Consider the following 11,809-nt stretch of genomic DNA (forward strand, 5'->3'; position numbering starts at 1 on the left):
AGGAGCAAGCAGTGCAGGCTGTTGATATGAAAGTGAGGACAAGGTGAATAAAAGTACCATCTAAAAACCAACGAAACAAAAAAAAAAAAAAATTAAGCCTTTTGACTCAATGTCCTGCTGAGGGCAGGCAGTTACCCTGCTGCAGTGTCTGGTGAAGGGATTGGTAGTGTGCAGTGTGCTTGTGGTTCAAGGTGGCTTGGCTTGGCTTTGCTTGCTTTCATCCACAGGTGGCAGCATGTTCCCATCTGATCCGACAGTGATTTATTTTTGTTGTCTTCCTGCTGGGGTTGGTTTTGCTTTTCAGGCTGCTCCTTTGTTCTCAGAGCAGGATTTTTTTTTTTTTCCCTTGTGAGTTTTGTGATCCGCCACAGCTCTGAGAACATCCTTGAGTGAGTTGCATTCACTCACTGCAGCTGGAACAGGTTCTTTTTCCAATTGTATTACCCTGTGATGAAGAAAAGCCATCCTTTTGCTTTACAACTCTTCCCAGAGCACCAGCAGCATGCCTCTCAGGAGCCATTGGCAGAATTTATCTGCCTGCAGGATGAGTTGTGACACATTCCTGCCTTAGCGATGCTATTTCAGCTCATTATCTCTACCAATGCTAAAACAAAAGTTTTTTAGAAGGCTGCAAAATAAGCCTTGAAGTGTTGTCAGACTCTTTGATCTAGCAGCTGACAACAGTTCAAAATATGTTTCTAGTTCAATGTTTATCCTTGAAAGAAGGGCTCTGCGCTCCTCAGTGCATGACTCTGCCGGATGGTGCTCTCCAGTTTCAAACATATGTTGCCTGGGATTAATAGCCTTTAAAAGTTAGGGGATCATCCCTTTCCCATCGCTGTTTGAGCTCCACCAGTAGAGAAAGAGGAGCTGCTGGGGCAATTTGGAACTCAAATAGCAGCAAGAACTTCTTTCTGGCAGTGCTTACCTTTACCCTTGCTGACTGGACAAAGCTTTTCTTTCTCCCCTTTTCAAAACAACCCCCCCTCCCCATGTACTGCAGCAGCAGTGCAGCACCTATATATCATCAGCTGAAGGGTACTGGAGAAGGAGTTTTGCAGTAGGGAAGAGCTTTTGTTCTTCCTTTTATGTGATTAGGCAGGGAAGGTTCAGATTGCATGTGTTCCTTCTTGACTTCCTGCCTAATTAATCTGCTGTCAGTGGTGTGTAGCTGAAAGCGTCTCTAAAAGCCAGGGTGGATTTCAGGTGCCTCAGCCCAGCTGAGCGCTGCCCTCTCTGTGCTGAGGCTCTCAGCACTTTGCATCAGAACCAAGCTTGCACCCCATGCTGGCTGAGTGCTGAGAGGCCACTCTGATGGCTTCACTCTCAGAGATGCTATCGTTGTTCCCATCTGAATGCAACGTGGGAAGCATTTTTAATGCCTAAAAACTGGGGAGCTTTGTTAGACTTGGGTTTGATTTTTCTGCTTTTGAAGAGATTTAAAAGAATGGGCAAAGTCTCTTCAGTTTAGCAGTATGAGAACTGCTTGAGATCAGTGATGACCTCTGGCTTCAAAATCCAAGGTGGTCCAGAGGCAGCACAGACTTAATATCAAGCAGCTTTTCCTTCTGGTTTAAATCCAGTGCTGTGTTCCCTGGGACTGTTAGGAAGAAGGGCAGGGACTTGCTGGAAAGGATACAGCAAAGGGTTTCTAAGATGCTGAAGGGACTGGAACATCTCTAATGATGAAAAGCTGAGAGAATTTGGGCTTCTTAGTCTGGAGAAGAGCAGCCTGAGGGGAGATCTCATCAATGCTGATCAATACTTCAATAGTGGGTGGCAGGAGGATGGCACCAGGCTTTTTTCCTGGTGCCCAGTGACTGGACAAGGGGTAGCAGGCACAAATTTGACCATAAGAAGTTCCCTCTAAATATGAGGAGGAACTTCTTTAATTAAAGAGTGATGGAGCCCTGTACTAGGCTGCCCAGAGAGGTGGTGGAGTCTCTATCTCTGGAGATGTTCCAAACCCACCTGGTTGTGTTCCTGTGTGACCTTCTCTAGGTGACCCTGCCTTGGCACAGGGATTGGACTCAATGATCTCCAGAAGTCCCTTCCAACCCCTGCCACTCTGTGATTCTATGACTTCATCTTTCCCATCACTCTCTTGTTTCTTTCCTTCTGCCCTGCTATTGTCTGTTGTTATCCTGTGCTGAGATTTTGTCTCAGCTCAGTGAAGATTTTTAAGCTGTTTTTAATCTCTGGCAGATTTTATTACCAGCATGATAATAGCAGTTTATCTCCAGAAGCCATCTCAGCTGCTTCCTGTGAGAGCAGGTGAGGCAGTCAGAAGTGCAGGATGGGCTGTGCTGAAGTCACCATGCAGCCATTTACCCATGACTTTGTTCCCCAGTGTCAGTGCAGGTGGGGTTTGTGTGTGAAGCACTTCATGGTGCATTGCATTTGAGGTAACTCTGCTGCAGAGAGGGAAGGTGGTTCCAAAATCTTTGTTCTGCTGTGTGTTGGTTACTGCTGGTCAAAGCTCACTGTATAAGGCTTTGCATGGTGTTGGAGATTCACAGAATGGTTTAGTTTGGAAAGGGACCTTCAAGATCATCCAGTTCCACCCCCTTGCCATGGGCAGGGACACCTCCCACTAGCCCAGGTTGCTCAAGACCTCATCCAGCCTGGCCTTGAACACCTTCAGAGAAGGGACATTCATGACCTCCCAGGGCAACCTGTTCCAGTGTCTCCCCACCCTCACTGTCAAGAATTTCTTCCTAATCTCCAGTCCATTCCCTCTCATCCTATCGCTACAAGTCCTTGTAAAAAGTCCCTTTCTGGTAGGCCCCATTCAGGTACTTGGAAGGTTGCTCTAAGGTATCCCTGGAGCCTTCTCTTCTCCAGGCTGAAGAACCCCAGCTCCCTCAGCCTGTGCCCACAGGGGAGGTTCTCCATCTCTCTCTGATCATCTTTGTGGCCTCCTCTGGACCTGCTCCAGCAGCTCCATGTCCCTCTTGTGCTGGAGGCACCAGGACTGGAGGCAGTGCTGCAGGTAGGGTCTCAGCAGAGCAGAGGGGCAGAATCCCCTCCCTGTGCTGCTGCTCTCCCTGCTTTGGATGCAGCTCAGCACACAGCTGCCTGCTGGGCTGCCAGTGACCACTGCTGGCTCATAGGAGATTGTCACCAACTGACACCCCCAAGTTCTTCTCCTTCAGGCTGCTCTCAAGCAGGCTCAGGCTCTCAAGCTTGCCCAGCCTGGGTATGTGCTTGGGATTGCCCCAACCTTGTTGAACTCATGAGGTTGGCTTGGGCCCACTTCTCCAGCCTGTCCAGGTCCTTCTGGATGGATCCCTTCCCTCCAGCATGTCAGCAGCACCACACAGCTTGGTGTCATCTGCAAACTTGCTGAGGATGCCTCAGTCCCACTGCCCATGTCACTGACAAACATCTGAACTGGCCTCTCAGTATACTTGTGGTCTCACTCCTTTCTCTCATTCCTTGAAAGACCAGAAGTTAGGTATCTGGAAGTGCAAGGGAACAGCCTGTGAGTAGCTTATGAGTTAAAATATTTTAGTGATCAAACTGCAAGATGGAGCACAGGGGATTTGTTCATAGTCCTGGCAAGACAAGGAGCACCTGCCTCAGATACCTTCATCACAACTTCCTGCCTCTTCTGAGGGAGATCTGCATTGGCATCAGGATTTCAAAGCTCTGCTGAAAATGGCTCTTTGGGGGTTCACAGCTCATGCATTGCTTTGGCCAGAAATTCTTTGGAAATTTCTTCCCAGAGGACTTTTTTCTGGGCTCCATCTTGTTGTAGGAGCCTAAGAGGTAGGAGAAGTTGGCATCTTGCCTGAAAGCAACCAGCTGCAGTCAGGTGGAGTCACTGCCTTCACTGCTGGGCAGTTGTTTTCCTTCCATGGCTTTTCTGTGCTGCTTCTTGTTGATCTATCACATAGTTTAGTGTCTGTGACAGGAGAGTCTCTCACCTTTGCCGTGCTCTGATGGTGTGAAGATCACCTAGGGGTTGGCAGGACGTGGAGAAGGGGAAGTGAATGTGCTCTGCAGTGGGAATGGTTACCTGTGCTGCAGGAGTGCCTGCATCTGAACCTCTTCTCCACGCCTGGCTGAAGCAGGCCCGTGTGTGGTGAGCTTTCTGCTCCAGCAAGCCCCTTCCTGCTCCTCACATCAGTTCCCAGCTCCCTGTGCCTTCTCCACAGAGAGAAGACAGACGTCGTACCACAGGGATCCGGTGTGTTGAAACCATCTCTAGCAGACAAACTGCCTTCTGTCCCTGCTGTCTGCTCTTCTGACGCATCAGCTCATCACAGTGTTTTGCTTTCTGTCTTCTCCTCTCCCCAGAGACAGGCCAGCCTGCTGCAGCCTCCTGCCTGGCCAACCATAGGCGTGGACACTGCTGCAGAGGTGGTGGAGCACAGTAATCAGGTCACTGCTTGCCATTTCCTTCTCCTCACCCCTCTCAGGAACCACTGCTTTCAACAAGCAGTGACCCCTTTGCTTGGAACCATGCAGCAAAGGCCAGAGTGACAGCATTCCAGCTTCTCCTCAAAGCAGCTGGAGAAATCCCTTTCAATCTTGGCTCAAAGGGACGAATTTTGAGGTGCAGAAACAGCACAGCTACAAGCAGGGAAGGTGATTGCTTGAGAGCTGTGTTTATTGCCAGCTTTTCCTGTCGGTTCTCCTATTTCAGAGAGGATGTTGCAATAATTCAGCCTATTCCCAAGGTCTAAACTTTCACCAGCTGAGAGGAGCAGAGTCCTTGGAGACTTCTGAATAAATCTGACAGGTAATGTGGCAGTGGTTCAGTGCCAGCCAGACAGCTGCTCACTGTGTTCAGTTCTTGCTCTTAGCTCAGTGTCTGGTGTTACACTGAGTGGGTTTTGTGATGAGATGATAGCTGAGCCTCTCCTTTTCTCTCCAGACAGCACCCTCAATGCAAACAGCTCCTATGCACAGCCCTCTGGGTGCTTCTTCACCTTTCTCCTGTGCTTTTAGTTGTGAAGCAAGCCTTCAACACAGAGTATTTCCATGGGAGGAGACCCTGTGGGTGTGACTCTCCCCCCTTTCCTAGGCATTCAGGTGTTTAAATACCCTACACGGGGCTTCAGCACAGGATTAAAGTTCTTTTGCAGTAACCACAATTGAAGATTTTTTAGTCTGGTGAAGAGAAGTCTGAGAAGAGATCTTAGTAATGTTCATAAATATTTGAAGGATGGGTGTCAAGGAGAAGGGGCCAGGCTCTTTTCAGTGGTGTCCTGTGGCAGGACAAGGGGCAGTGGACACAATCTGGAACCCAGGAAGTTCCACCTCAACAGGAAGAAAAACTTTGCTGTGAGGGTGCTGGAGCCCTGGAGCAGGCTGCCCAGAGAGGTCGTGGAGTCTCCTTCTCTGGAGACTTTCAAGACTGATCTGGTTGTGTTCCTGTGTGAGCTGCCCTAGGTGACCCTGCTTTGGCAGGGGGTTTGAACTCAGTGATCTGCAGAGGTCCCTTCCAGCCCCCACCATTCCATGATTCTGGCAGTAGTGCTGAAAGCAGCCTGATCCATGAAGGCTTTAACTGGAACTGCAGAACAACTGTACAGTGCCTCTGCTGGGGCCAATTAGCAGATTAAATTATCTGTACATAAAGCCCATTTTAGCTTTGTGGTTTTGATTCTCGGTGACTGTTCCATTCCTGTTTCTTGGCCAAGTTTAAAAGGTGAAGTGAAGCTGTAATGATAACCACCAGGGTTAGGTATTAACTGTGACCTGCCCTCCTCTGCATGCTGAGCCTTGAAGAGCTGACCATTTCTTTTCTAGTGTTTAATTTTTCACTTCTGTTCCCCAGAAGAATGTAGATCAGTTTAACCTTAAGCACCTACCCTCAGCCTGGGTGCTGGGTTGGCTTTTTTTTTTTTTTTTGCACTGGGGCATATTTGTCCATATATCATGAGCTCTAATAAGGGAACATCAGCTGTGTTTGCAGCAGAACATGATAAATAAAAGGGCACTGGCATAGAATGGTTTGAGTTGGAAGAGACCTTAAAAATCATCCAGTTCCAATCCCCCCTGCCATGGGCAGGGACACCTCCCACTAGCCCAGGTTGCTCAAAGCCTCATTGAGCCTGGCCTTGAACACTTCAAGGGATGAGGCATCCACAACTTCTCTGGGCAGTCTGTTCCAGTGTCTCACCACCCTGATAGTAAAGAATTTCTTCCTAATGTCCTGTCTAAACCTGCCCTGCTCTAGTTTAAAACCATTCCCCCTCATCCTATCGTCACAGACCCTTGTAAGTAGTCCCTCTGCAGCTCTCCTGTAGCCCCCTTCAGGTGCTGTAAGGCTGCTCTAAGGTCTCCCTGGAGCCTTCTCTTCTCCAGTCTGAACAACCCCAACTCACTCAGCCTGTCCCCATAGGAGAGGTGATGTAAAAGTTAAGTCTCTCCTCTACTATCACCTTGTGTGCACCTGCCTGTTGTGCATCTTGGAGGACTGACCTGCATCTCTTCAGCTCCCACAGGAGCCACCCATGCAGGTACAACACAGCCTTCAGGAATCTCTAGCAGGATCTGTTTTGTAGTCATGCATTGATGTGCAGCGTGGTCACTTCACCTGTGAGGATTTGAAGTACAGTTGACTCATCTTGCCAAACACTACCAGGTCTTGGTGTTCAGCTGAGTCCAACTTGAAATGTTGAGAACAGGGAGAGGGCATGAGCAGAAAAGAAACAGCTTGAATAGAAGCATTAACGTTGGGAAATAGCCCTAAGATCATCAAGTCCAACCTTCTACCCAGCACCTCCATGACTGCTAGGCCATGTCCCAAAGTGCCACATCTACTTGTTTTTTGGAACATCTTCAGGGATGGTGACTCCACCACCTCCTTGGGCAGCCTGTTCCAATGCCTGACCACTCCTTCAGGAAAGAAATTCTTCCTAATATCCAACCTGGTGCATCTTAAGGCCATTACTTCTCATCCTGTTGTTAGTTACTTGGGAAAACGCCAACACTTGGCCAACACCAGCCTCACTCCAGCCTCCTTTCAGGTAGCTGTAGAGAGTATGTTCTGCCCAGTCTGGAGGATATGATAGGACCCTTGTGCTGGGTTCTGCTGTTAAGACTTAATCTGAGTGCTCATCTCTGCCAAATCTGTCTTGCATGTTCAGCTTTGATCATAGCACAAACTTCTCCACCTGCCACAGCAGGATTAGGTGAGAGTTGATCCGTGATAGCTGTGAGCTGTGCTGAAAGCCTGGAATCCCACTCAAAATGGATGAGCAGATGGACAGTGTCTTGACTGCAACAGTTAGCTGCAAAGTGCAGTCTCAAAGATCCTGGTAGGAGAAACAAGCTGAGCACTATCTCCAGGTAACCAAAAGTGGTGTTCTGGCAGGATTTAGTTCCCTTCCTTACCAAAAATGAATGCCGTTGTTCTTCGCCAACCAAATCCCTTCCTTTGCTTTCCTGGAAAGCTTGAGCAGCCTTTTTCTGTTAGCACTGGGAAGAAAAATAAGGCTTGAGCCTTAAAGCCTGTAGTTTCATTGGAAAAGGAGATGCCTTAGGAAGGGAATTGATCCAAGTGCAGGAAGCAGCCTTTTGTCTTTTGGTGCCCTTTTGTTGGCTCAGCGGCAGAGCCGGAGCGATTCCTCGCCCGCTGCCTGGGACAGCTTCTGAAGCACGCAGGAGTTGTGGTTGTTTTGACAACTGTAGACTAAATTTATCTGGAAATAAAGGGGAAAATTTTGTCTTGCGTTGCTATGTGTGCCTCCTGTTTTATTTATAGTTTGTTAGCCAAACCTGCTGACAGGATATATCTTAACTTGCTGCCTGGGGAGTGAAGGGAGGTGGGATTGTACCAGCCACTGCCTGGAGAAGGCATTCCAGAGGCTCTGGGAAACTTTACATGAAGCAGAAAGTGTGCAGGCAGATGGCAGCTGCTCTAATTAAGACTTACTGTCTCTGCCTTTGGTGTTTTTTTTTTCTTTCTTTCTTTCTCCTGCTGCTGTGGCTTTTAAAGGTATCTCTCTTCTTTTTAACACCAGAGGAATTTGAGTAATTTATTATCTGTGCAGTGCTGTGTGTGTTATGTTACACTGATAACCCAGCTTAAACCCACCAGAGTAAATGCCTTGAAACTTCAATGAGCTGGACTAGGAGATGACAAGTCTCCCAAGACAATGGCAGCTGAGGATGTGGAAATGAAGTTGCCATTTATGGTTAGCTGTTACCCTTCACCAAACCCCTTTGAACTGAGGCTTATAAAATGCAGTGACAGTCTACACAGCTCTAGAGGTGCCAGGCAGAAAGAGAGGCTCTGTAGCAAATTAACATTAAAAGCAGATGGCACTTTGTTCTGCTCTGGGGAGACCTCACCTGTAGTACTGCATCCAGCTCTGGAGCCCTCAACACAGGAAGGACATGGACCTGATGGAGTAGGGTCCAGAGGAGGGCCATGAAGATGATCAGGAGTTTGGAGCACTTCTGGTGTAAGGATAGACTGAAGGAGCTGGGGGATGTTCAGCCTGGAGAAGAGAAGGCTCCAGGGATACCTTAGAGCAGCCTTCCAGTACCTGAAGGGGGCTACAAGAAGGCTGCAGAGGGACTGAGTGCAAAGGCCTGCAGGGACAGGACAAGGAGGAATGGTTTGAAATGAGAGAAGAGCAGATTGAGATTAGATGTGAGGAACAAGTTCTGCACCAGGAGGGTGCTGGAACACTGCAACAGGTTGCCCAGGGAGGGAGTCGAGGACCCATCCCTGAAGGTGTTCAAGGTGAGGCTGGAGAAGGCTCTGAGCAACCTGACCTAGTGGAAGATGTCCCTGCTGACTGCAAGGGGTCGGACTGGTTGAGCTTTGGAGGTCCCTTCCAACTCAAACCGCTCTATTACTTCGTGTTACTTGATGCTCCTGCAGTTAGCACAGCTGAGAATCACCTCATCTTCTTCCTGTATGTTTTGGGGAGTGTTTTGTTGTTGTTCTGTTGGGTTTGGGTTTTTGGAATTCCATCCAGCACTTGGAGTGGTTGTGGCTGTGCCAGTTGGGTGCCTGCTGGCACTGGCCAGAGCACTTCAGCTTTTGAAATAAAACCTGTTTCTTTCCCTTCGTGCTGGGGCTTTGCCCAGGGTTTGTTCGTTTGAGGTCTAAAATGAGCATTTGCTTGGTTATTGCAGAATTTCAGAAGCTGTGGAGGAGCATTCCCGTGGATTCTATGGATGAGGAGAAAATTGAAGAGTATCTGAAACGACAGGGGATTTCTTCCATGCAAGAAACTGGACCAAAGAAAATAGTAAGAGAGGAAAAAAAATTGTTGATCCTTCTAGGAGAATTCCCCCTCCCTGACCCCACGGTGTTAATTCCAAAGCATGTTGCTGAGCCTATGCACAGCTGCTTTCTGCAGCTCAGGGAAGTGTGACCAGTTTCAAGAAGCTGCACAAACCAGTGCTGGAGCCAGCAGGCAGTGTGTTTATAACTTGTTTGAGCCAGTGTAAGCCGAGCAAGCATCAAGGAGAGGGCAAATGCCAGAAATCCCTCTGAGCTCCAAAGTGGAAGCTGCTGCTTGAAGCTCTACAACACATCAGGAGTAGAAGGATCATTCCTTTTATTGGGAGAAGGGTGGAGTTTAAAAGCAGACTTTTAAACTTTCCCTTTTCTGTTAAATAGCTTTGAAATCGTGATGGGAACTGTTGGAGGTGCCTCCCACCACACCCACACTGTTGTCCAAAGTGGGTGCAACATGCTTGTGTTTTACTGGGAAGCCAGTGAGGCTGTGAGCTCTCCAACAGTGGTTTCTTCCTGGCTCCAAACAAATTTTTTTACACTGATTTGTCTTTTCTCTTCTGCACTTGGCTTCAGATTGTGCTTTCAGAGAGCCTTGGCTTCAGATTGCCTTTCAGAGGGCCTTGGCTTCAGATTGTCCTTTCAGAGAGCCTTTCCATACAGGACTTGTTCCTGGTTTCTGCTGGTCACAGATGCTTTAATTCTTGTCCTCATAGAACCACAGAATGGTTTGGGTTGGAAGGGACCTTCAAGATCACCCAGTTCCAACCCCTGCCATGGGCAGGGACACCTCCCACTAGCCCAGGTTGCTCAAGGCCTTATTGCAACCTGACCTTGAACACCTCCAGGAAGGGGGCATCCATGACCTCCCAGGACAACCTGTTCCTGTAGATGCTCTTCTTGGATTCCTTATCTGCTAAATGTGTCTCTGAGCACTTTTTGTGTATAGAATTATGGGGCATGTATCTGCTTCTGTAGCTGCATGAGTGTTTGGAAGCTTCACTTAGAAACACCAGCTGAGCTATGGGATGCAGAGACTGCTCTGTCCCCAGAGTCATCTCCTGGACTGGATTAATGAGAACAGTTAGAGATTGGAATCATCTCCCAGGGGAAGCAGTGGATTCCACATGGGAGAGTTTTGAGACACAGCTCAAGAGGGTGCTGGGCCAGCTCATTTCAACTCCACCATCACCTAGGAAGGTTGGACCAGATGATCCTTGGGGTCTCTCCCAACCTTGCATTCTGTGATTCTGGCTGTGAGTTGAATGCTGTTGTTCCTTGCAGAACCAAGGGAGCACCTTCCCCCCCTGCCCAGTCCTGCTTCAAGCAGGGCTCTCCTCGGCCAAAGTGCCAACTAGCTCAGCGTCACACCACGGGTCAGAGGTCACAGCTGGAGGGGGGCAGATCTTTTGACTACTGTTTGATTTCTTCTTGTAGGCTCCCATTCAGAGGAGGAAGAAACCAGCTTCCCAGAAGAAACGTCGGTTTAAGACTCACAATGACCACTTGGCTGGAGTATTAAAAGATTATTCTGATGTCGTTCCTGGCAAGCAGTGACCGGCTGAATTCTGGAGCAAATGTGGGCTTTATGCAGGCTTCTTGCCACCCAGGCTCAGTGTCTGCTTGCAGGAAGACTGACTGTATATAGTTATGTGATGTGTTTCCCCCCGTCCCAGGAGCACCAGGTTGGTGTAAGAGTGAGTTTGAACTCCTAAATGTAGAGTCTAATGTAATTGGCTGATGGGAAATGTGTCTTTAAGAGGTTCTGGCTAGTCAACCTCTTGGCATCGAATGATAAATGGTGCTGAGCATTCCTGTGCAGTGCTTCACTCTGCTTTGACACTGCTGAGTGGGTATTCACCTGGAATTACTTACAAGGGGCTTCCTAGTAGAATTGTACAGATTTGTTTGCCCTCTTTGAGGAAAACCTTTTCCTCCAATCACTGCAGGCAAGTTTCTTTTCACAAACACACCCACGCTCTTCTCCTTGCCAGGGGACTGAGCTTTACTGCACAGCAGTGATATCTGAGGCTCAAACTCAGAGACAAAGCCCCTCTCCTGAACTCCCAGAAGGCTGCCCTGTGGCAATGCAGCTGGAGCTTCCTGAAGCTTCTCAGAAACTGCCCTTGGCGATCTCTCATCACTGTAGTAGTGCACAGTTCTCTGTAGGCAGGAAGGAAATAAAATGGCAGTGGAAAAATGAAGCAATTTTAAAAAATTATTATTATTATTTGGAAAGTAATAAATTTAGAATCATCGAATAATTAGGTTGGAAAAGGCCTTTAAGATCATTGAGCCCAACCATAACCCAACCACCATGACCACTAAACTATATCCTGAAGCATCACATCTGCACGATTCTTAAACACCTTCAGGGATGGGGACTCCCCCACCTCCCTGGGCAGCCTGTTCCAATGCCTGACCACTCTTGCAGCAATGAAATTTTTCCTAATATCCAACCTAACCCTCCCCTGGTGCAGCTTAAGCCCTTTTCCTCTCATCCTATCACTGGTTATTTGGGATGTTACCTTGCAAATCTGGTTTCCAGAGAATCGGCATCTTCTGTGCTTGTTGTGTTTTCAAGGAGGCAAAGGAGTC

General features: G+C 48.3%; 1 protein-coding gene across 1 annotated transcript in view; it reads left to right on the forward strand.

The window, feature by feature from the left end:
• GTF2E2 (general transcription factor IIE subunit 2) overlaps positions 1–10,787 on the forward strand; it is a 30,056-nt gene extending 19,269 nt beyond the window's left edge. Inside the window, exons 7-8 of the mRNA XM_054392251.1 lie at positions 9,106–9,221; positions 10,649–10,787. Of these exons, the coding sequence (XP_054248226.1) occupies positions 9,106–9,221; positions 10,649–10,768 (236 nt within the window). The 3' untranslated portion in view covers positions 10,769–10,787. The remainder of the gene's footprint in view (positions 1–9,105; positions 9,222–10,648) is intronic.
• The last annotated feature ends 1,022 nt before the right edge of the window (positions 10,788–11,809 follow it).

This window comes from Indicator indicator, chromosome 25 (genome assembly GCF_027791375.1).
Source record: "Indicator indicator isolate 239-I01 chromosome 25, UM_Iind_1.1, whole genome shotgun sequence".
Classification (NCBI taxonomy): domain Eukaryota; kingdom Metazoa; phylum Chordata; class Aves; order Piciformes; family Indicatoridae; genus Indicator; species Indicator indicator.